The 24456-nt window shown below is 41.7% G+C and overlaps 1 protein-coding gene across 2 annotated transcripts in view; it reads left to right on the plus strand.

Moving 5' to 3' along the window:
* The first annotated feature begins 250 nt into the window (after positions 1-250).
* The window catches only part of MTHFD2 (methylenetetrahydrofolate dehydrogenase (NADP+ dependent) 2, methenyltetrahydrofolate cyclohydrolase), a 31884-nt gene continuing 7678 nt past the window's right edge, over positions 251-24456 (plus strand). The window contains exons 1-2 of one of the 2 annotated variants that reach the window (XM_069583725.1): positions 251-423; positions 10691-10875. In XM_069583725.1, the coding sequence (XP_069439826.1) occupies positions 323-423; positions 10691-10875 (286 nt within the window). In that variant the 5' untranslated portion in view covers positions 251-322. The remainder of the gene's footprint in view (positions 424-10690; positions 10876-24456) is intronic. The other variant, XM_069583726.1, reaches the window with a different exon arrangement.

The raw sequence follows: 24456 nt of genomic DNA on the forward strand, positions 1-24456 counted from the left end.
CACTCTTAACAGCGTCTGGCACACAGTAGGCACTCAAGATATTTGCTCAATGAATGAATGACATGGTCAGGCATCCCTGACGACTTTTGCCAGGGGCGCTTGCCTTGCTCAGCCAGTTTAGGCAAGCTCTCCAGTCTTCAGAGTCACGCCGGGGCTTCTCCAAGGTAAAGGAAGACAACGATTGGCTCCTTCAGCTCCAGCGGCCCAACAGACTGCAAGTGGAGAGCGGCAGGGACCAATGGGTGCCGGCAGGAGGCGAGGCCTGCCACGCTGCAGCGGTATAACCGTGCGGTCAGCGCGCGTATCTTTCCCCGCGCTGACGATGGCCGCAGCCTCCTTTATAACCACTCTGGTCACCCGACTGCTCCGGTCCGCGCAGAGTGGCCGCCTCCATCAACGCCCTTTCCACCTCTCGGCAGTGCGGTAAGAGGGTCTGCGGGCTGGGTCAGCGCGGAAAACCGAGGGGAGCTGAGAGCCGGCCCGCCTAGGTACGCCTTTCTGGAGCATCTCGGTCCCGGGCGGTGGTGGTCACAGAGAGGGGTGTGGCGGGGCGACGCGGCAGCTCAGCGTGGCCTCAGTGTACCGCTCGGGCTCTCACTCGGCGTGTGGGCTGAGCCCGGGAGCCCGCCTTTCGGGAAGGAGCCGGTCTCCGGCAAGCTCCGGGCGTTGCCCTGTCCCGAGGCCAGTCCGCCGGTGGGACGGCGCCCACGGTGTGGAGCAGAGGTGCAGGCGGGCTCTGGGGCGCCACGATTTACGTGGGAGCATACAGAAGTCACAGGCCAGGACCGACCTTGGCCGTGAAACCGAGAGCTGGAAAGCCGAGACGTTTTGGCGAGCGCGAGTAAGAGTTGTAAGTAAGCAGCCTTCTGCGACCCGCCCCTTCCCGGAACCCTAGCGGCGGAGAGGGTTAAAGCAGTCTGATGAAATCCACAAGCTTTGCTCGCCCGGTACCAGCACTTCCCTCTTCCTCCAGGTTGTGGATGTGGCTCACGCTGCTCTGCAAGCTGCTCCTTTCCCTCCCAAGAGAATAATCAATGTGCAGTGGTCACCGGGACTTTGACTGCAGCCCGCCTGGAGTTGGTCAGTGCCAGATCAAGTAAACTGAGGTGGTGAACACCCGGGAAGAGAAGAGGGAGTTTTCTTCAGTTCAGTTCAGTTCAGTTCAGTCGGTCAGTCGTGACCTAGTCTTTGCGACCCCATGAATCGCAGCACGCTAGGCCTCCCTGTCCATCACCAACTCCCGGAGTTCACTCAAACTCACGTCTATCGAGTCGGTGATGCCATCCAGCCATCTCATCCTCTGTCGTCCTTTTTCTCCTGCCCCCAATCCCTCCCAGCATCTTGGGAGGTTATACATATTTCATGATCTTTCTGGACCACAAATTCCCATTCTAAACATAGGTTGAAGAGTTTTGGGGGGAGGGAGAGCTGTGATTTCAGTTCCCTAAATATATGCACCCTGTTTCCTTTCAGTCTTTAGAACTTATTTGTAACAGCAGCCCCTTTATCCAGGTACTGTGCTAGGCTGTGCATTATTCAGAGATGGTAAAAAAACTGCTTTTTAGTGGAACTTCCCTACCTGTCAAGGGGCAGAACAGTGTGTAATTTCCAATCAGTGTAAAAATGCTGTTAGAGATGTTTTCCAAGGTGCTGTTGGAACACAGAATGGGGATTAATGCATTAAAAAAAAATATTTGAGACTTCCCTGGTGGTACAATGGATAAGAATCCACCTGCCAATGAAGGAGCACAGGCTGGATCCCTGGTTGGGGAAGATTCCACATGCGGTGGGGCAGCTGAGCCCATGTGCCACAAACACTAAGCCTGCCAGTTGCAGTTACTGAAGCCCGCAAGCCCTAGAGCCCGTGCTCCTGGCCGCCTGTGCTCCCAGGGCCGCAAGAGAAGCCACCATGGTGAGAAGCCTGTGCTTGGCAAGAAAGAGTAGCCCCTGCTTGCTGCAACCAGAGAAAGCCCTCAGGCAACAATGAAGACTCAGCACAGCCAAAAATAAAACTAATTAATTAACATAAAAATATTAATTTATTTGGCTGTACTGGGTCTTAGTTGCTGGAAGTGGGATCTAGTTCCCTGACCAGGGATGGAACTGACCCCCTGCATTGGGAGGTCAGAGTTCTAGCCACTGGACCATCAGGGAAGTCTCTAATCCATTGTTGGAAGATTTCCGGGGAGACGTTCAAGGATTTTCTTAGTCTGACCCTGATCTGCCTTTCCAGCCCCATGTTTTATTACTCTCTATTCTCCTCCCTCTTACTCCCTTCCTGAGTTCTGGCCGCATGTGGTTCCATGATTGGAAGGAGATTTATAAGGAGCTTCCAATTTGTAATCTAAAGAACTGGAACAGTTTGCTCATGCTGTCTAGTAACCAGTGTCCTCCTTTCACTTTTCTGGATGAATAGGTTTCCACATCTCTGAAGGTAGTAAGTACATTTAGTATTCAGGCTTCTGATGTATTGCTTTGATTACTGCTAGTTGGTAAAATTAAAACGTCTTTTAAAAATATAGGTCTGCATTGTTCCTTTGGGTGGGTGGGTGGGGGTAGTGTGAGAGTTTTCATGGTTAGATAGTATTGTAGACCATGGGGTATAGAAAAAAAAAAGAACTTTGGAGGCAGAAGTTTGTGTTTGAATTTTGTTACTATTGTTTCAGTTTCTTGTTCTGTATAATGGGCTTATTATAATAGTCCCAAGTAACTGAGACCAATACAATTATTTCTGTGACCAAGTGAACTAATTTAAGGGAGTTGGTGATGGACAGGGAGGCCTGGCGTGATGCGATTCATGGGGTCACAAAGAGTCGGACACGACTGAGCGACTGAACTGAACTGAAGTAACTGAGAGTAATGTATGTAAAGCTCTAACTGAAATGTCTAGTGTTTAATAAATATAGAGTTCCATCTCCCTTTGTGCCTTTGTTCACTCATTACTGACTAATTAGTAGATAACAGAACTCTTTCCAAAATAAGTCATGATCATGAATTGTAAATTATATCTGATACTAATTTTTCATGGAAAATCTAGTACTATAATCTATTAAATTAGGAGAGTGAAGATGCTACTGACAGATTTTGGTTTTTAATTTTATTTGGACAGTCCTTCAGTCCTTTCTAGTCTGTTGATTCATAATTTTAAGGGAAATTTTCCTAAACACATTTGTGAAAGCACTTCTAAATAAATGTTAGCTAATATGGTTAATACATTTTGGATTCCCTGTGGGACTAATTCAGTCTCCATTTCCATTTATTCTGGGGTAGCAGTAACTTTCGGGGAAGGCAATGGCACCCCACTCCAGTACTCTTGCCTGGAAAATCCCATGGCTGGAAGAGCCTGGTAGGCTGCAGTCCGTGGGTCGCTAAGAGTCAGGCACGACTGAGTGACTTCACTTTCACTTTTCACTTTCATGCATTGGAGAAGGAAACGGCAATCCACTCCAGTGTTCCTGCCTGGAGAATCCCAGGGACGGGGGAGCCTGGTGGGCTGCCGTCTGTGGGGTCGCACAGAGTCGGACACGACTGAAGCGACTTAGCAGCAGCAGCAGTAACTTTATCTGCCCTTCAGCAAAAAAAGTTAAAAAGTTGGGAAATTAGGTAATGAAGCCCTCATAGGACTGTGTTTCACATTTGGCAGAGCTGTGGTCCAAGGAGGAGAGCTAAAACAATTATATTATGAACAATACTTATTGCACTGTGGCTTTGTTTTGGCTCTTGTTACTGTTTGACTTTTTCTTCTTTTTTTTTTTTTAAAGCAAATTGGCATAACATCCAGAACTAGCCTCTGAAATTTGGAACACTGGTTTCTCCCAGAACCCTGTGTCCTTAGCTTTATTATATCATGCTTAGCCCAAATGTGCTGCTACCATTTTCTCTTACGTTTACTACTTTCAAAAGGAACTTTTTAATGAAGTGAAATCTAACTTCACTCAATATTTTTTTATAGATCCTTATGAGTATATAAATAAATAAATATATCTATTGTATTGTTAAAGATGTGTCTCTGTAAATCTAACCAACAGAAGAGAGTTAGAAATTAATTTTTAGTTAATATATATGCTTAGTACTTTATATCTTATTTCATTCAATATAAATTACTGTCCTAAGCCCTTTTAAACTAATCTTTCACTCTATTTCTGTCCCAGGACAGATATTTTCGGTATTACCATAGATCAAGAATGTTGCCAGGGGTACTTGTATCAGCAAAGCCCTTTTGAAGAAGTTCCCTTCAACCCTAAATCTGAAATGGATTTGTAAATATTAATGTGTTTTCCTTAATTTCGCATGAATATATTAGAAATGTTGTTATATATTTTACAATCTACTAGTATTATCAAGTAAAATCTAGGTAAAAGCATTTGGTTTGCTATAAAATTGTGGTATCTTTTAAAAATGTTTATTTAATTAATTAATTTATTTTCCAGGTCTTAGTTGCTACATGTGGGATCTTAGTTGTGGCACGCAAACTCTTAGTTGTGGCATGTGGGATATAGTTCCCTGACCAGGGATTGAACTCGGGGCCCCTGCATTGGGAGTGTGGGTTCCTCTAAGCCACAGGACCACCAGGGAAGTCCGTTGATACCATCTTAATATCTCAAAAGATGGAAATACAGATTAATATAAGGTTTAGGTATAAAATTACTGCATTACATGTAAGACACTGAGACTTGGTTTAAAGTAGGTATTTAATCACAATGCAACTTAAAAGCAGGCATTGAAGACTTAGACTGTTAGAGCATTAGCTTTAACATTTTTAATTAACAGTGGCCTGGCAAATTAATTCTATCTGACCACACAAAATATCCAGTACCTTGATGTCATCCCTGAGTGTTAAATATGTGCTGTTAAAAAAAAAATGTGCTATAAGGGGAAATAGACTGTTTCATTGTTTCAAAGAATTATATTCTTAATTAATGTTGAGTTGTAGCATTCCTTATGACACTGGGGACAAAAATCTGAAGGGAAAGTCTTGTTTTCAGTGGGGGTCCTTTTTCTTAATGTACACTTTCTTGTTCTACTTGAAGTAATGTGAACTTTACTGTGCAGATATATGTGGAAATAAGAAAGCCAGGAATCTTCCACATTGGAACCCAGGAAGAGCTGCATAATCAGTTGTGATTAGGGAGAGATAGACTTTCAGAGATTTGAACATATTTGAGGGACTACAGGTTCTTCTAGATCTGAGTTGTCTTATTGTCTGTCCCCTAACAAGCACTTTCTCATCCCTGTGATTCTCGTATGTGAATGTAGGTCAGAGAGAGGCTCTTACTGATCTGGTTCCTTACCACTACTCCTGATGCATAAGCTTTTGCACCAACTAGACTGCAGGCCAGCCTAGAAATTGTTCTGAGCATCAGATGCTCCTGGTGTGTCAGCTGTGGATGGGGTACTGAGGTCTGTGGTAGAGCACACTGCCATCGATGAGATGGATATGCCCTAGTCCCCCTTCCAATCCCTATTCTTTTTATTTTTATTTCTTTTTTTTTAATTTTTATTTTTACTTTATTTTACTTTACAATACTGTATTGGTTTTGCCATACATTGACATGAATCCAGCACGGGTGTATATGCGTTCCCAAACATGAACCCCCCCTCCCACCTCCCTCCCCATAACATCTCTCTGGGTCATCACCGTGCACCAGCCCCAAGCATGCTGTATCCTGTATCGGACATAGACTGGCGATTTGATTCTTACATGATAGTATACGTGTTACAATGCCATTCTCCCAAATCATCCCACCCTCTCCCTCTCCCTCAGAGTCCAAAAGTCCGTTATACACATCTGTGTCTTTTTTGCTGTCTTGCATACAAGGTCGTCATTGCCATCTTTCTAAATTCCATATATATGTGTTAGTATACTGTATTGGTGTTTTTCTTTCTGGCTTACTTCATTCTGTATAATCGGCTCCAGTTTCATCCATCTCATCAGAACTGATTCAAATGTATTCTTTTTAATGGCTTAGTAATACTCCATTGTGTATATGTACCACAGCTTTCTTATCCATCCATCTGCTGATGGACATCTAGGTTGTTTCCATGTCCTGGCTATTATAAACAGTGCTGCGATGAACATTGGGGTACATGTGTCTCTTTCAATTCTGGTTTCCTTGGTGTGTATGCCCAGCAGTGGGATTGCTGGGTCATAAGGTAGTTCTATTTGCAATTTTTTAAGGAATCTCCACACTGTTCTCCAAAGTGGCTGTACTAGTTTGCATTCCCACCAACAGTGTAGGAGGGTTCCCTTTTCTCCACACCCTCTCCAGCATTTACCTATTCTTTTTAAATTAATTTTTGGTTGTGCTGGGTCTTCCTTGCTGTGCGATGGCTGTCTCTAGCTGCTGCACGCGGGGGCGACTCCTCGTTACGGTGCACAGGCTTCTCATTGAGCGGTGTGGCTTGCTGCAGAGCACGGACTTTAGGTGTGTGGGCTTCTGTAGGGGCAGCTCACAGGCTCTAGAGCGATGGCTTCCTAGCTATGCCACATGGGCTTAGCTGCCCTGAGGTATGGGGGATTTTCCTGGATCAGGGATTGGAACTGTGTCCCTGTGTTGGAAGCTGGATTCTTATCCACTGTACCACCAGGGAAGTCCACAATCCCTATCCTTCTGAAAAATCTTTTTGAGGAAGGACTATGGAGAGGAGTTGTCATTGTTGTGTCTGACTCTTTGTGATCCCATGAACTGCAGCACGCCAGACTTCCCTGTCCTTCACCATCTCCTGGAGTTGCTCATAATGGCACCCCACTCCAGTACTCTTGCCTGGAAAATCCCATGGATGGAGGAGCCTGGTAGGCTGCAGTCCATGGGGTCGCGAAGAGCCAGACATGACTGAGTGACTTCCCTTTCACTTTTCACTTTCATGCATTGGAGAAGGATATGGCAACCCACTCCAGTGTTCTTGCCTGGAGAGTCCCAGGGACGGGGGAGCCTGGTGGGCTGCCGTCTATGGCGTCGCACAGAGTCAGACACGACTGAAGTGACTTAGCAGCAGCAGCAGCATGTCCATTGAGTCGGTGATGCCATCTAACTGACTCATCCTCTGTGGCACGCTTCTCCTTCTGCCCTCAATCTTTCCCAGCATCAGGGTCTTTTCCAAAGAGTCGGCTGTTCCCATTAAGTGGCCAAAGTATTGGAGCTTTAGCTTCAAGCAGCAGTCCTTTCAGTGCATAGTCAGGGTTGATTTCCCTTAGGATTGACTGGTTTGATCTCTTTGCCATCCAAGAGACTCTCAAGAGTCTTCTCCAGCACCACAGTTCAAAAGCATCAGTTCTTCAGTGTTCAGCCTTCTTTATGGTCCAACTTTTACATCTGTAAACGACTACTGGAAAAACCATAGCTTTGACTACGGACCTTTGTCGGCAAAGTAATGTCTCTGCTTTTTAATATGCTCTCTAGGTTTATCATAGCTTTTCTTCCAAGGAGCAAGTGTCTTTTAATTTCATGGCTGCAATCATGATCTGCAGTGATTTTGGAGCCCAAGAAAATAAAATCTGTCACTGTTTCCACTCCCCGCCCCGCCCCCCCCCCCCCTTCTATTTATCATGAAGTGATGGGGCTGAATGCCATGATCTTAGTTTTTGGAATGTTGAATTTTAAGCCACCTTTTTCACTCTTCTCTTTCACCCTAATCAAGAGGCTCTTTAGTTCTTCTTCACTTTCTGCCAGGAGGGTGGTGTCATCTGCATATCTGAGGTTATTAATATTTCTCCCAGCAGTCTTGATTCCAGCTTGTGCTTCATCCAGCCCAGCATTTCTCATGATGTACTCTGCATAGAAGTTAAATAAGCAGGGTGACAATACGCAGCCTTGACATACTCCTTTCCTGATTTGGAACCAGTCTGTTGTTCCATGTCCGGTTCTAACTGTTGCTTCTTGACCTGCATACAGATTTCTCAGGAGGCAAGTCAGGTGGTCTGGTATTCCCATCTCTTGAAGAATTTTCCACAGTTTGTAGTGATCCACACAGTCAAAGGCTTTAGTGTACGTAATCAATGAAGCAGAAATAGATGTTTTTCTGGAATTCACTTGCTTTCTCTGTGATCCAACAAATGTTGGCAATTTGGTCTCTGGTCCTTCTGCCTTTTCTAAACCCAGCTTGTACCTCTGGAAGTTCTCAGTTCATCCTGCTGAAGCATAGCTTGAAGGATTTTGAGCCTTACCTTGCTAGCATGTGAAATGAGTGCAATTGTGTGGTAGTTTGAACATTTGGTGTTGCCCTTCTTTGAGATTGGAATGAAGATTAATTTTTCCAGTCCCGTAGCCACTCTTGAGTTTTCCAAATTTGCTGACATATTGAGTGTAGCACTTTATCCAGGTCATTAAGACCTTTTTTGTATAGTTCTTCTGTGTATACTTGCCACTTCTTCTTAATCTCTTCTGCTTCTGTTGAGTCCCCTACCCTTTCTGTTCTTTGTACTTTCCATCATGCATGAAATGTTCGCTTAATATCTCCAGTTTTCTTGAACAGATCTCTAGTCTTTCCCATCCTATTAATTTCCTCTATTTCTTTGCATTGTTCACTTAAGAAGAATTTCTTAGCTCCCTTTGCTATTCCCTGGAACTCTGTATTCAGTCGGGTATATCTTTCCCTTTCTCCCTTGCTTTTTGCTTCTCTTCTTTCCTCAGCTATTTGTAAAGCCTCCTCAGACAACCGCTTTGCCTTCTTGCATTTCTTTTTCTTTGGGATGGTTGATCACTGCCTCCTGTACAATGTTAAACCTCCATCCATGGTTCTTTAGGCACTCTGTCTACCAGATCTAATCCCTTGAATCTATTTGTCACCTCCATTGTATAATCATAAGGGGTTTGATTTAGGTCATACCTGGATGGCCTAGTGGTTTTCCTGATTTTCTTCAATTTTAGCCTGAAATTTTACAGTAGGTATTGTCCAGTATATTGTTTATTGGTTTAACTGCATAATATTATTTAAATATTTTAAAGTACATGTAGATTAAAAGCCAATTCACTAACTGGGAAATGATTCAAAACATATGGCTAGATGCTAACATGGGAAAAATATAAACTACAAATGGCATATAAGCATAGAGAACAAACTAACATCATAGTGGTGAGAGATCAAACAAATTAACAACATTGCAAATTAGCAACATTTTTTTTTTTTTTTGCCTACAGTTGTCAGACATCAGGAGGCAGGATGGTATAGCATTAAGAACCTAGACTCTGGATTCAGAAGAGCTACACATGACATCTAGTGACATGACATTATGTCAAGTAGTAGTTATCAGTTACTTAAATTCTCCAAGTTTAGAATTAATGGTAGTAATTATTTCAATCAATTTTATTTTCTTAAATATGTAGCTGGACACAGATTTACCACTTGAACCTCTCCTTCAGATTTTAGTTGTCCCTTGATTAGGAACTATGTAGTCTAATCTAAACTTTTAGTTTGGGAAAGTTAGTTTTTTCCAGTTTTACTCAGAAGTAATTGACATACATTACATCCTTAGTAACTCGGTGATGAAGAATCCGCCTGCAATACAGGAGACGCACGTTTGATCCCTGGGTCAGGAAGATCCCCTGGAGAAGGAAATGGCAGCCCACTCCAGTATTCTGTCTAGGAAATCCCAAGAACAGAGGAGCCTGGTGGGCTACAGTCCACGGGGTCTCAGGAAAGTCAGACATGACTTAGCAACTTAACAACAACAATTGACATGCATCTCTGTGTAAGTTTAAGGTATACTGCCTGATGGTGTGATTTACATACATTGTGAAATGATTACCACAATAGGTTTAGTTAAAATTCATCATTTCATATAGATGTATGTTTTTAAAAAATATTTATTTAATCTTTGGCTGTGCTGGGTCTTTCTTCCTGCACACATTCTTTCTCTAGTTTTGGCAAGCCGGGCTACTCTCTAGCTGTGGTGCTCCAGCTTCTCATTGCGGTGGCTTTTGTCTTGCTGTGGCCCATGGGCTCAGTAGTCCTGTGGCATGTGGGATCTTCTGGACCAGGGATCAAACCTGTGTTCTCTGCATTGCAAGGCAGATTCTTAACCACTGATCACCAGAGAAACCCTCATATAGATATTGTTATAAAAATAAAAAATATAAAAATTCTCCTTGTGATGAGAACTCTTAGGATCTCTTATTTTAGCAAGCTTTCTATATATTATACAGCAGTGGTAACTAAAGTCTTCACTGTATATAGTACATTATGTCCCTAGTACTTATTAATCTTATAACTACAAGTTTGTACAGTCATCCTTCATTATTTGAGTAGGATTGTTTCAGGAACCCCAAGGATACCAAAATTCCCAGATGCTCTAAGTCCCTTGTATAAAATGGCATGGTATTTGTATATAACCTATCCTTCCATATACTTTAAATCATCTCTAGATTATTTATTTAAAATACCTAATACCATGTAAATGCTGTGTAGATAGTTGTAAATACAATGTAAATGCTATGTAAATAGTTGCTAGGTGCAGGGCAAATTCATATTTTGCTTTTTGGAATTTTCTTCGAAGTATCTTCAACCCATGAGTTGGTGAATCCTTGAATGGGGGACCAATAAACAGAAGGGCCCACTATGCCTTTTGACCATCTTCTTCCAACTCCTCCTCCCCTTCCACCCAAAGTTTTTGGTACTTAATAACGCTTTTGTAGTCTTTATTCTTTACAAAAATTCAAGCTATTTGTTTTTGTGATTCTGTTGCCTTCTGCAGAAATGAAGCTGTTATCATTTCTGGAAAGAAACTTGCTGAGCAGATCAAGCAGGAAGTGCGGCAGGAGGTGGAAGAGTGGGTGGCGTCAGGCAACAAGCGGCCACACCTGAGCGTGGTTCTGGTTGGAGAGAATCCTGCAAGTCAGTCCTATGTCCTCAACAAAACCAGAGCTGCTGCCAGCGTGGGTATGTGTCACTCTCAGACCCCAACTACTGTTAAATTGAGATTTAATCTGAGGCAAACTCTATTGTAACTTACACTTCTTTTTCCTGCTCAGAAAACCCAACCAGAGGAGACTTCTGTGATTCAACTGAATCCAAATATTTGTCAGGAAGAAATCAGGCTGTATGTTGGGGAGGAGGTTTATAGACTAGGACTGGAGGAATATGGTTGGTTTCTCGGTGTCTTCTGGAATGTAATTTAAATTCTGTTACAGGCTAACTTTGATAAGTGACCTTGACCACTGTTTACATCTGCTTTCCTTGTGCAATGAGTCTGTGGCTAAACTATCTGAGCATTTGGTTGAGGAGACCTCAGTGATGTGGCCTAGAATACAGTCATGGATTTGCAGGAAATGACTCTAGCTTCCTTGAAATAGGCTGTGGTTTCTCCACCAGTGGGTTCCAAAGCCAATTAAATCATACAGTTTAGACATGGTTGAAAGTTTGGATGCAGAAGGAGTAGGTCTGAGTGATGGGAGGTTTGGGGCTTCTCTGTGGGTCAGTGTTCTGAGCACTGTGTGCCCGCCCTTCTGAAGGGCTGTGAGACCACTGCACCACGAGCCCTTGGCATACTCTGTTTTCTATCACTGAGGATTGAGGCCCCCTGCCATCTTCACTGAAAAACCTTTAGAGTTTCCCTAGTAGTTCAGCGGTAAAGAATCTACCCGCTAATGCAGGAGACACAAGTGCAGTCCCTAATCTGGGAAGAGCCCATGTGCCATGGAGCTGGTAAGCCCATGGACCGCAACTGTTGAGCTTCTCCACAAGAGAAGCCTTGTTGCAATGAGCCTGTGCACTGCAGCTGGAGGGCAGACCCCACTGACCACAACTAGAGAGAAGCCCACGCAGTAACCAAGACCCAGCACGGCCAAAGTGATTATAAACAAAATTAGAAAAGTAAAACCTTTAGAACGTCTGGAAGCTAGTAAGCTATGGCTTTCTAAGACCTTGGAATGGGAGGTAGCATGGTATAGTGGAAAGAAGGTGGACTTTGGAACCACAAAGACTGGCTTTGTCACTAGCCGGCTTATGTTTCAGTTTCTCTGAGCCTTGTCTATAAGATGAGGTTAATGATAATTATGTAGCATAATAGATAGAAAGTATCAAGCTAGTACTCTTTTAGTGTTGAGAAGTTACTCAAGGTTACCTGTGAGCCTGTTCAAACTTTCCAGCTACCAGGGCAGTTGCGATGATTAAAAGCCTTGCTGATAGTGTGGCAAGCAGTGTAGCCTTGCCTCAATAAATGCCTCTATTTTATTTTATTCTTTTATTCTTCAAATACTTTTGCCTAAAAATTTTAAAGAAGTTTTTATTGGAGTATAATTCTTTCTACAGTGTTGTATTCCTTTCTTGTTATAGCAAAGTGAATCAGTCTTTGTTTTCCAGGCACCAGTCTTGCCTGACTCTTTGCAATTCCATGGACTGCAGCACTCCAGGCCTCTCTGTCCCTCACCATCTCCCAGAATTTGCCCAGCTTCATGTCCATTGAATTGGTGATGCCATCCAACCGTCTCATCCTCTTTTGCCCTCTTCTCCTCCTGCCCTCAATCTTTTCCAGGATCAGGGTCTTTTTCAATGAGTCAGCCGTTCACGTCAGGTGGTCAGAGTATTGGAGCTTCAGCATCAGTCCTTCCAATGAGTATTCAGGGTTGATTTTCTTTAAGATTGACTGGTCCGATTTCCTTGTTTTCCAAGGGCCTTTGAGTCTTCTCCAGCACCTCATTTTGAAGGCATCAGTTCTTCGGTGCTCTGCCTTCTTTATTGTCCGGCTCTCACATCTCTTCATAACTACTGGAAAGACCACAGACTTGACTATATAGACCTTTGTCAGCAAAGTGATGTCTTCGCTTTTTAACACACTGTCTAGGTTTGTCATAGCTTTCCTGCCAAAAAATAGTAGTCTTTTAATTTTATGGCTGCAGTCACCATCCACTGTGATTTTAGAGCCCAAGAAGAGGAAATTTTTCACTGCTTCTGTCTTCTTCCCTTCTCTTTGCCATGAAGTGATAGGACTGGATGCCATGATCTTAGTTTTTTTTATATTGAGTTTTAAGCTGGCTTTTTTACTCTCCTCCTTTGCCCTCATCAAGAGGCTCTTTAGTTCCTCTTTGCTTTCTGCAATTTAAGTGATATCATCCACATATCTGAGGTTGTTGATATTTCTCCCGGCAATCTTGATTCCAGCTTGTGCTTCATCTAGCCTGGCATTTTGCATAATGTACTCTGTGTATAAGTTAAATAAAAGGGTGACAATAAACAGCCTGTCGTACTCCTTTCTCAATCCTGAACCAGTCACTTGTTCCACGTCTGGTTCAAACGGTTGCTTCTTGATCTGGGTACAGATTTCTTAGGAGGCAGGTAAGATGTTCTGGTATTCCCATCTCTTTAAGAATTTTCTACAATTTGTTATGATCTACACAGTCAAAGTCTTTAGCATAGTTAATGAAGTAGAGATAGATTTTTTCTGGAATTCCCCTGCCTTCTCTGTGATCCAGTGAATGTTGGCAGTTTGATCTCTGGTTCCTTTGCCTTTTCTAAACCCAGCTTGAACATCTGAAAGGTCTCGGTTCATATAGTGCTGAAGCCTAGCTTAGAAGATTTTGAGCATAACCTTACTAGCATGGGAGGTGAATGCAACTGTCCAGTAATTTGAACATTCTTTAGTACTGCCCTTCTTGGGAATTGGGATGAATATTGGCCTTTTCCAGTCTGTGGCCACTGCTGGGCTTTCTAAATTTGCTGACATATTGAGTGCAGCACTTTAATAGCATCATCTTTGAGGATTTTAAATAGTCCTGCCGGAATTCTATCACCTCCATTAGCTATATTGGCAGCAGTGCCTAAGGCCCACTTGACTTCACATTCCAGGATATCTGGCTCTGAGTGAGAGACTACACCATCGTGGTTACCTGGGTCATTAAGACCTTTATTGTACAATTCTTCAGTGTATTCATTCCACCTCTTCTTGATCTCGTCTGCTTCTATTAGGTCTTTACCATTTCTGTCCTTTATTGTGGCCATCTTTGAATTGAAATGTTCCTTTGATATTACTAATTTTCTTGAAGAGATCCCTGGTCTTACCCTTTCTGTTGTTTTCCTCTGTTTCTTTGCATTGCTCATTGAAGAAGGCCTTCTTGTCCCTCCTTGTTATTCTCTGGAACTCTGCATTTAGTTGGTATACCTTTCCCTTTCTCCCTTGTTTTTTTGCTTCTCTTCTTTCCTCAGCTATTTGTAGAGCTGTCGTATGTATACATGTGTCCTCTCTTTTTTGGATTTCCTTCCCATTTAGGTCACACAGAGCATTAAGTAGAGTTCCCTATGCTAGACAATTGTTCTTGTTGCTGTTTAGTCACCAGGTCGTATCTGACTGTTTGCAACCCTGTGGACTGTAACACACCAGGCTCCTCTCTCCATGGAATTTCCAAGGCAAGAATTCTGGAGTGGGTTGCCATTTTCTTTTTCAGGGGATCTTCCCTACCCTGGTGTCAAACCCACATCTTCTGCTTTGGCATGTGGATTCTTTACCACTGAACCACTAGGGAAGCCCTGTGCTATATGGTAGGTTCTCATTCAGTATCTCTTTTATACAGACCACCTTACTTGCCTCCTGATAAATCTGTATGCAGGTCAAAAAGTAACAGTTAGAACCAGATATGGAACAAGTGACTGTTTCCAAGTTGGGAAAGGAGTATGACAAGGCTGTATATTGTCACCCTGCTTAACTTATATGCAGAGTACATCATGTGAAGTGCCAGACTAGATGAAGCACAAGCTGGAATCAAGATTCAGTTCAGTTCAGTTCAGTCGCTCAGTTGTGTCCGACTCTTTTGACCCCATGAATCGCAGCACACCAGGCCTCCGTGTCCATCACCATCTCCCAGAGTTCACTCAAACTCATGTCATTTGAGTCGGTGATGCCATCCAGCCATCTCATCCTCTGTCGTCCCCTTCTCCTCCTGCCCCCAATCCCTCCCAGCATCAGAGTCTTTTCCAATGAGTCAAATCTTCGCATGAGGTGGCCAAAGTACTAGAGTTTCAGCTTTAGCATCAGTCCTTCCAATGAACACCCAGGACTGATCTCCTTTAGAATGGACTGGTTGGATCTCCTTGCAGTCCAAGGGTCTCTCAAGAGTCTTCTCCAGCACCACAGTTCAAAAGTATCAATTCTTCGGCTCTCAGCTTTCTTCACAGTCCAACTCTCACATCCATACATGACCACTGGAAAAACCATAGCCTTGACTAGACAGACCTTTGTAGGCAAAGTAATATCTCTGCTTTTGAACATGCTATCTAGGTTGGTCATAACTTTCCTTGCAAGGAGTAAGCGTCTTTTAATTTCATGGCTGCAATCACCATCTGCAGTGATTTTGGAGCCCCCCAAAATAAAGCGTGACACTGTTTCCACTGTTTCCCCATCTATTTCCCATGAAGTGATGGGACCAGATGCCATGATCTTCGTTATCTGAATGCTGAGCTTTAAGCCAACTTTTTCACTCTCCTCTTTCACTTTTATCAAGAGGCTTTTTAGTTCCTCTTCACTTTCTGCCATAAGGGTGGTGTCATCTGCATATCTGAGGTTATTGACTGGGAGAAATATCAATGACCTCAGATATGCAAATGACATTGCCCTTATGGTGGAAAGCAAAGAGGCACTGAAGAGCCTCTTGATGAAAGTGAAAGAGGAGAGTGAAAAAGCTGGCTTAAAAGTCGACATTCAAAAAACTGAGAACAAGGCATCTGGTCCCATCACTTCATGGCAAATAGATGGGGAAACAATGGAAACAGTGACAGACTTTATTTTCTTTGGCTCCAAAATCACTGTGGATGGTAACTGCAGCCATGAAATTAAAAGATGCTTGCTTCTTGAAAGAAAAGCTATCATGATCCTAGACAGCATATTAAAAAGCAGAGACATTACTTTGCTGACAAAGGTCTGTCTAGTCAAAGCTATGGTTTTTCCAGTAGTCATGTATGGGTTTGAGAGAACCTTAAAGCTGAACACCGAAGAATTGATGCTTTTGAACTGTAGTTTTGGAGACGGCTCTTGAAAGGCCCTTGGACTGCAAGAAGATCAAACCAGTCAATCCTAAAGGAAATCAGTCCTGAATTCATTGGAAGGACTGATGTTGAAGCTGAAGGTCCAATACTTTGGCCACCTGGTGCGAAGAGCTGACTCAGTTGAAAAGACCCTGATGCTGGGAAGGATTGAAGGCAGGAGGAGAAGGGGACAACAGAGAATGAGATGGTTGTATGGCATCCCTGACTCGATGGACATGAGTTTGAGCAAGCTGCAGGAGTTGGTGATGGACAGGGAGGCCTGGCGTGCTGCAGTCCATGGGGTCGCAAAGAGTCAGACACATGACTGAGCAACCGAATTGAACTGATTGTATATGCATAAATCCCAACCTCCCAATTCATTCCACATCCCCTTTCCTCTGCTTGGTATCCATAGGTTTGTTTTCTATGTCTGTGTCTGTATTTCTGCTTTGCAAATAGGTTCATTTTTCTATATTCCACTTATATGCATTGCTATACAATATTTATTTTTCTCTTCTTACTGACTTCGTATGATAGTCCCTAGGTCCATCCATAACTGCAAATGGCACAATTTTGTTCCTTTTTATGGCTGAGTAATATTCTGTTGTATATTTGTGTCACATCTACTTTTTCCATTCCTCTGTTGATGGCATTTAGGTTGCTTCCATTTCCTGCCTGTTGTAAAACGTGCTAAGTTCCTTCAATTGAGTCTGACTCTTTGCGACCCTATGGACTGTAGCCCCCCAGGCTCCTGTCCATGGGATTCTCCAGGCAAGTATACAAGAGGGTTGCCATGCCCTGCTCCAGGGGTCTTCCCAACTCAGGGATCAAATCCATGTCTCTTAAATCTCTTGCGTTGACAGGCAAGTTCTTTACCAATAGGGCCACCTGGGAAGCCCATCTATTGTAAATAGTGCTGCATTTGGTCACATTGTAAATAGTGTATCTTTTGGAATTATGCCCAGGAATGGAATTGCTGGATCATATGGTAGTTGTATTTTTAGTTTTTTAAGGAACCACCACCGTATTCTCCATAGTGGCTGCACCAATCCACATTCCCACTAAAAATGTAAGAGGGTTCTGTTTTCTTCACACCCTCTCTAGCATTTATTGTTTGTAGATCTTCTTATGATGGCCATTCTGAACAGTGTGAGGTGATACCTCATTGTAGTTTTTAATCTGCATTTCTCTAAAAACTAGTGATGTTGCATTGCAGTTCATGGGGTCACATAGAGTCGGACACGACTGAGCAATTGAACTGAATTGAACTTGGCTATCTTTATTTCTTCTTTGAAGAAATATCTGTTTAGGTCTTCACCCCGTTCTGTGATTGGGTTGTTTGTTTTTTTGATGTTGAGCTGCAGGAGCTGTTTGTATATTTGGAGATTAACCCCTTGTCAGTTGCTTCATTTGCAAATCTTTTCTCCCATTGTGAAGGTTGTCTTTTCACTTTGTTTATGGTTTCCTTTGCTGTTAAAAGCTTTTGGGTTTAATTAGGGCCCATTTGTTTGTTTTTGCTTTTTATTTTCATTACTCTAGGAGGTGGGTCAAAAAAGATCTTGCTTTGATTTATGTCAGTGTTCTGCCTATGTTTTCTTCCAAGAGTTTCATAGTGTCTGGCCTTACATTTAGGTCTTTAACCATTTTGAGTTTATTTTGTGTCTGGTGTTAGGGAGTGTTCTAATTTCATTCTTTTACATGTAGCTGTCCAGCTTTCCCAGCACCACTTACTGAAGAGACTGTCTTTTCTCCATTGTATATGGTTTGCTCCTTTGTCACTAGGTCACCATAGGTGCATGGGTTTATCCCTGGGCTTTCTAGCCTCTTCCATTGATCTGTGTTTCTGTTTTTGTGCCAATACCATACATACTATCTTGGTTATGGTAGCTTTGTTTATATTCTGAAGTCAGGGAGCCTGATTCCTCCCACTCTTTTTTTAAAGATAGCTTTGGCTCTTCAGTGTCTTTGTTTCCATACAAACTGTAAAATTTGTTCTAATCCTGTGAAAAATGCCATTGATAATTTAAAAGAAATTTCATTGAATCTGTATATTGCTTTGGATAACATAGTTATTTTTACCATATTGATTCTTCCATCCCAGGATCGTGGTATGTCTCTCTGTTTGTGTGGTGTTTGGTTTCTTTCATTAGAATCGTACGGTTTTCTGAGTACAAGTCTTTGCCTCCTTATGTAGGTTTATTCCTGGGTGTTTTATTCTTTTTGTTGCAGTGGTAAATGGGATTGTTTTCTTAATTTCTTTTTCTGAACTTTTTATTTTTATTATTATTTTTTAAAATATAAATTTATTTATTTTAATTGGAGGTTAATTACTTTGCAATATTGTATTGGTTTTGCCATACATCAACATGAATCCGCTGCAGGTATACACGTGTTCCCCATCCTGAACTCCCCTCCCTCCTCCCTCCCCGTACCATCCCTCTGGGTCGTCTCAGTGCACCAACCCCGAGCATCCAGTATCATGCATCAAACCTTATGACCCAGCAATCCCACTGCTGGGCATACACACCGAGGAAACCAGAATTGAAAGAGACACGTGTACCCCACTGTTCATCGCAGCACTGTTTATAATAGCCAGTGCACGGAAGCAACCTAGATGTCAATCAGCAGAAGAATGGATAAGAAAGCTGTGGTACATATACACAATGGAGTATTACTCAGCCATTAAAAAGAATACATTTGAATCAGTTCTAATGAGGTGGATGAAACTGGAGCCTATTATACAGAGTGAAGTAAGCCAGAAAGAAAAACACCAATACAGTATACTAACGCATATATATGGAATTTAGACAGATGGTAATGATAACCCTGTATGCAAGACAGCAAAAGAGACACAGATGTATAGAACAGTCTTTTGGACTCTGTGGGAGAGGGCAAGGGTGGGATGATTTGGGAGAATGGCATTGAAACATATATAATATCATATAAGAAATGAATCGCCAGTCCAGGTTTGATGCATGAACTTTTTACTAGTGTATAGGAAAGCAAGAGATTTTGGTGCATTACTTTTATATCCTGCAAATTAACCAAATTCATTGATTAGTACCAGTAATTTTCTGGTGACCTGTTTATGATTTTCTATGTATAGATTCATGTCATCAGCAAACAGGGGCAGTTTTACTTCTCTTTCAGTTGTGTTCCTTTTATTTCTTTTTCTTCTCTGATAGCCATGGCTGCATCTTCCAAAGTTATGTTAAATAATAGCAGTGAGAATGGACATCTGAGTCTTGTTCCAATCTTAGAGGAAATGCTTTCAGTTTTTCACCATGAGAAAGATGTTGGCTGTGGGTTTGTTGTATACGACCTTTATTATGTTGAGGTAAATTCCTTTCATGCCCACTTCCTGGAGAGTTTTTATCATAAATGGATGTTAAGTTCTTTCAGAAGTCCTTTCTGCATCTATTGAGACGATTATAGTTTTTATTTTTCAATTTGTTAATATGATGTATCACATTGATTGATTTGCATATATTGAAGAATCCTTGCATCCCTGGGATAAAATCCACTTGCTCATGATGTATGATCCATTTAATGTGTTATTGGATTGTTTACTGGTATTTTGATCTATGTTCATCAGTGGTATTGGTCTGTAATTTTCTTTTTTGTGTAATATCTTTGTCTGGTTTTGGTATCAGGATGATGGTGGCCTCATAGAATAATTTTGGCAGTTTTTATTCTTCTGCAGTATTTTGGAGGAGTTTGAGAAGGATGGGTGTTATCAAACACTTCTCTAAGTGTTTGATAGATTTCACCTGTGAAGCCATCTGGTCCTGGACTTTTGTTTATTGGAAGATTTTTAATCATATTTTCAATTTCATTACTTGTGCTTGGTTTGTTAATCTTTCTGTTTCTTCCTGGTTTGGTCTTGGAGAGTTGTGCCTTTCTAAGAATTTGTCCATTTCTTTTGAGTTGTCCATTTAATTGGCATATACTGCTTGTAGTAGTCTCTTATGATTGTTTATATTTACGTGGTGTCAGTTGTAATTTTTCCTACTCATTTCTAATTTTATTCACTTGAGTCCTCTACCTTTTTTTTCTTTGAGTCTAGCTAAAGGTTTATCAATTTTGTTTATCTTCTCAAAGAGCCAGCTTTTAGTCTTATTGATATTTGCATTTGTTTTCTTCATTTCTATTGCATTTATTGCTTCTGTGATTTTTATGGTTTATTTCCTTCTGCTAACTTTGGGTTTTGTTTGTTCTTCTTTCTCTAGTTGCTGTAGGTATGAGTTAGGTTGTTTGAGATTCTTCTTATTTCTTGAGGTATGGTGGTATCACAATAAACTTCCCTCTTAGAACTGCTTTTGTTGCATCCCGTAAGTTTTGGGTCACTGTGTTTTCATTGTCATTTGTTTCTACGTCTTTTTGCATCTCCTCTTTGGTTTCTTCAGTGATCTCTTGGTTATTTTGTAGCATATTGTTTACCTTCCATTTGTTTGAATTTTTTACAGGGTTTTTTTTTTTTTTCTGTAATTGATTTCTAATCTCATAGCATTGTGGTCAGAAAAGATTCTTGATGGCATTTAAATTTTCTTAAATTTATTGAGGTTTGATTAGTGTCCCAAGATGTGATCTATCCCGGAGAATGTTCTATGTGCACTTGAGAAGAAAGTGTATTCTGCAGCTTTTGGATAGAATGTCCTGTTAATATCAAGTCTCTCTGGCCTAATGTGTCATTTAAAGTTGTGTTTCCTTATTAGTTTCTGTCTGGATGATCTGCCCATTGGTGTAAGTAAGATGTTAAAGTTCCCCGTGATTATTGTGTTACTGTCAATTTCCCCTTGTATGGCTGTTAGCATTTGCCTTATGTATTGAAGTGCTCCTGTGTTGGGGGCATAGATATTTATAATTGTTATATCTTCTTGGATTGATCTCTTGATCATTATGTAGTGTCCTTGTTTGTCTCTTTTGTCTTATATGATAATTGCAACTCCAGCCTTCTTTTGATTTCCATTTGCACAGGATATCTTTTTCCGCTCCCTCACTTTCAATCTGTATGTGTCCCTAGGTCTGAAGTGCGTTTATTGTGGATAGTATATTCAGTTCAGTTCAGTCGCTCAGTCGTGTCCAACTCTTTGTTACCCCATGAATCACAGCACGCCAGGGCTCCCTGTCCATCATGAACTCCCAGAGTTTACTCAAACTCATGTTCGTTGGGTCAGTGATGCCATCCAACCATCTCATCCTCTGTCGTCCCCTTCTCCTTCCACCTTCAATCTTTCCCAGCATCAGGGTCTTTTCCAATGAGTCAGTTCTTTTCATCAGGTGGCCAAAGTATTGGAGTTTCAGCATCAGTCCTTCCAATGAATGTTCAGGACTGATTTCCTTTAGGATGGGCTGGTTGGATCTCCTTGCAGTCCAAGGGACTCTTCAAGAGTCTGCTCCAACACCACAGTTCAAAGCATCAGTTCTTTGGCACTCAGCTTTCTTTATAGTCTAACTCTCGCATCCATACGTGACCACTGGAACAACCATAGCTTTGACTAGATGGACCTTTGTGGGCTAAGTAATGTCTCTGCTTTTTAATATGCTGTCTAGGTTGGTCATAACTTTTTTTCCAAGGAGCAAGCGTCTTTTGATTTCATGGCTGCAGTCACCACTGAAGTGATTTTGGAGCCCAGAAAAATAAAATCTGTCATTATTTCCATTGTTTCCCCATCTATTTGCCATGAAATGATGGGACCATATGCCATGATCTTAGTTTTCTGAATGTTGAGTTTTAAGCCAACTTTTTCGCTCTCCTCTTTCACTTTCATCAAGAGGCTCTTTAGTTCTTCTTTGCTTTCTGCCATGAGGGTGGTGTCATCTGCATATCTGAAGTTATTGATATTTTTCCCAGGAACCTTGATTCTAGCTTGTGCTTCATCCAGCCCATCATTTCTCATGATGTACTCTGCACATAAGTTAAAGAAGCAGGGTGATAATATACAGCCTTGACGTACTCCTTTCCCAATTTGGAACCAGTCTGTTGTTCCATGTGCAGTTCTAACTGTTGCTTCTTAACCTGCATACAGATTTCTCAAGAGGCAGGTCAGGTGGTCTGGTATTCCCATCTCTTTAAGAATTTTGCACAGTTTGTTGTGAGCCATACAGTCAAAGGCTTTGGCGTAGTCAGTAAGACAGAAGTAGATGGGTTTTTTTTGAACTCTCTTGCTTTTTCGATGCTCCAGCGGATATTGGCAATTTGATTTCTGGTTCCTCTGCTTTTTCTAAACCAGTGTGAACATCTGGAAGTTCACAGTTCATGTACTGTTGAAGCCTGGCTTGGAAAATTTTGAGCATTAGTTTGCTAGTGTGTGAGATGAGTGCCACTGTGGGATAGTTTGAGTATTCTTTGGCATATAAATGGGTCTTATTTTTGTATACATTCAGTCAGTCTGTATCTTTTGGTTGGAACATTTAATCCATTTACATTTAAGGTAATTATCAATATGTATGTTTCTGTGACCATTTTCTTAGTTGTTTGGGGTTTTATTTATTTTGGCTATGCTGGGTCCTCATTGCTATGTTCAGGCTTTCTTTAGCTGTGGTGCATGGGGGCTACTCTCTTGCTGTGCATGGGTGTCTCATTGCAATGGCTTCTCTCGTTGCAAAACACGGGCTATAGGGTTTGTGGGCTTCAGTGGTTGTGGTGCATGGGCTGAGTTACCCCATGGCATGTGGGATCTTCCCGGACCAGGGATCAAACCCGTGTCCCTTGTATTTCAAGGCAGGTTCTTAACCACTGAACTGGGAAGCCCATTGGGTTTGTTTTTGTAAGTCTTTTTCTTCTCTTAAGTTTCTCACGTAGAGGTCGTTTAGCATTAGCAGTAAAGCTGGATCGATGGTGCTCCATTCACTTAGCTTTTGCTTGTCTGTAAAGCTTTTGATTTCTTCACTGAACCTGAATGATATCCTTGCTGGGTAGAGTAGTCTTGGTTGTAGGTTTTTCTTTTTCATCACTTTAAATATATCCTGCCTCTCCCTTCTGGCCTGTAGAATTTCTGCTGAAAGATCAGCTGATAACTTTAGGGGATACCCTTGTATGTTATTTGTTGTTTTCCCCTTGCTGCTTTGACTATTTTTTCTTTGAATTTAATTTTCATTAGGTCAATTAATATGTGTCGCAGTGTGCTTCCTCCCTGGGTTTATCCTGTAAGGGATTCTATGTGCTTCCTGAACTTGGGTAGCTATTTCCTTTCCCATGTTAGGGAAGTTTTTGACTATAATCTCTTCAAGTTTTTTTTCAAACCCTTTCTGTTTCTCTTCTTCTTCTGGGACCCTTATAATTTGAATGTTGTTGTATTTAAAGTTGTCCCAGCGATCTCTGAGACTGTCCCCATTTCTTTTCATTCTTTATTCTGCTCCTCAGTAGTTATTTCCACCATTCCCTCTTCCAACTCACTTTTCCATTCTTCTGCTTCAGTTATTCTGCTATTGATACCTTCTGCTGTATTTTTCACTTTAGTTATTTTGTTATTCATCACTGTTTGTTTTCTCTTTCGTTTTTCTAGGTCCTTTGTAAACATTTCTTGTATTGTCTCAATCCAGGCCTCCATTTAAAAAATTTTAATTTAATTTAATTTTTTAACACCAAAAGCATTTTGTATTGCTGTATAGCTGATTAACAATGTTGTGATAGTTTCAGGTGAACAGTGAAGGGACTCAGCCATACATATACATGTATCCATTCTCCCCAAACCCCCCTCCCATCTAGGCTGTCCATGCCTCCATTTTATTTCCAATACTTTGGATCATTTTCCTATTATTTCTCTGAATTCTTTTTCAGGTAGATTCTATTTTCTCTTCATTTACTTGGTTTTGTAGGTGTTTACCTTGCTCCTTCATCTGTAACATATTTCTCTGTTGTCTCATTTCTGTTGATGAAGAGGGCTGTGTTTCTCTTGGTGGCTGTTTGGCCTGAGGCATCCAGCACTGTTGCTTGTGGGCAGTTGGGTGGAACTGGGTCTTGGTGCTGAATAAGGACCTCTGCAGAGCTCATGCCAACTAGTGTTTTCTGGAGATCTCTGGTGGTCCAGAAGCCTGAACTTGAAGCTCCCCCTACAGGAGCTTCTGACCCACCGCCTGGGAACCATGACCTCACAAGCCGTGTGGCGTGGCAGAAAAAGGAAAAAAACCAGACAAGCAAAGCCCAAGGTGGATAATAACAAAACTGGAACAAATATACAAAAAAAGAAAACAGACACACACAACCCTCAACAAGTAATAAAAACAAATCCAAGCAACCAAAACACAAACCAATAAACAAAAAACAGCTACAACAAAAAAGGAAAAAACAAGGAAAGCAAAAAACAAGAAGACAAACAGAAGAGCCCCCAAACCAAAACTGATGATAAAAACAAACCTAAACTAAGATCATGGCCCCTGGTCCCATCATTTAATGGCAAATAGATGGGAAAACAATGGAAACAGTAACAGATTTTATATTTTTGGGTCCCCAAATCACTGCAGATGGTGACTGCAGCCATGACATTAAAAGACACTTGCTCCTTA

The sequence above is a fragment of the Ovis canadensis genome, chromosome 3 (genome assembly GCF_042477335.2).
Source record: "Ovis canadensis isolate MfBH-ARS-UI-01 breed Bighorn chromosome 3, ARS-UI_OviCan_v2, whole genome shotgun sequence".
Lineage (NCBI taxonomy): Eukaryota > Metazoa > Chordata > Mammalia > Artiodactyla > Bovidae > Ovis > Ovis canadensis.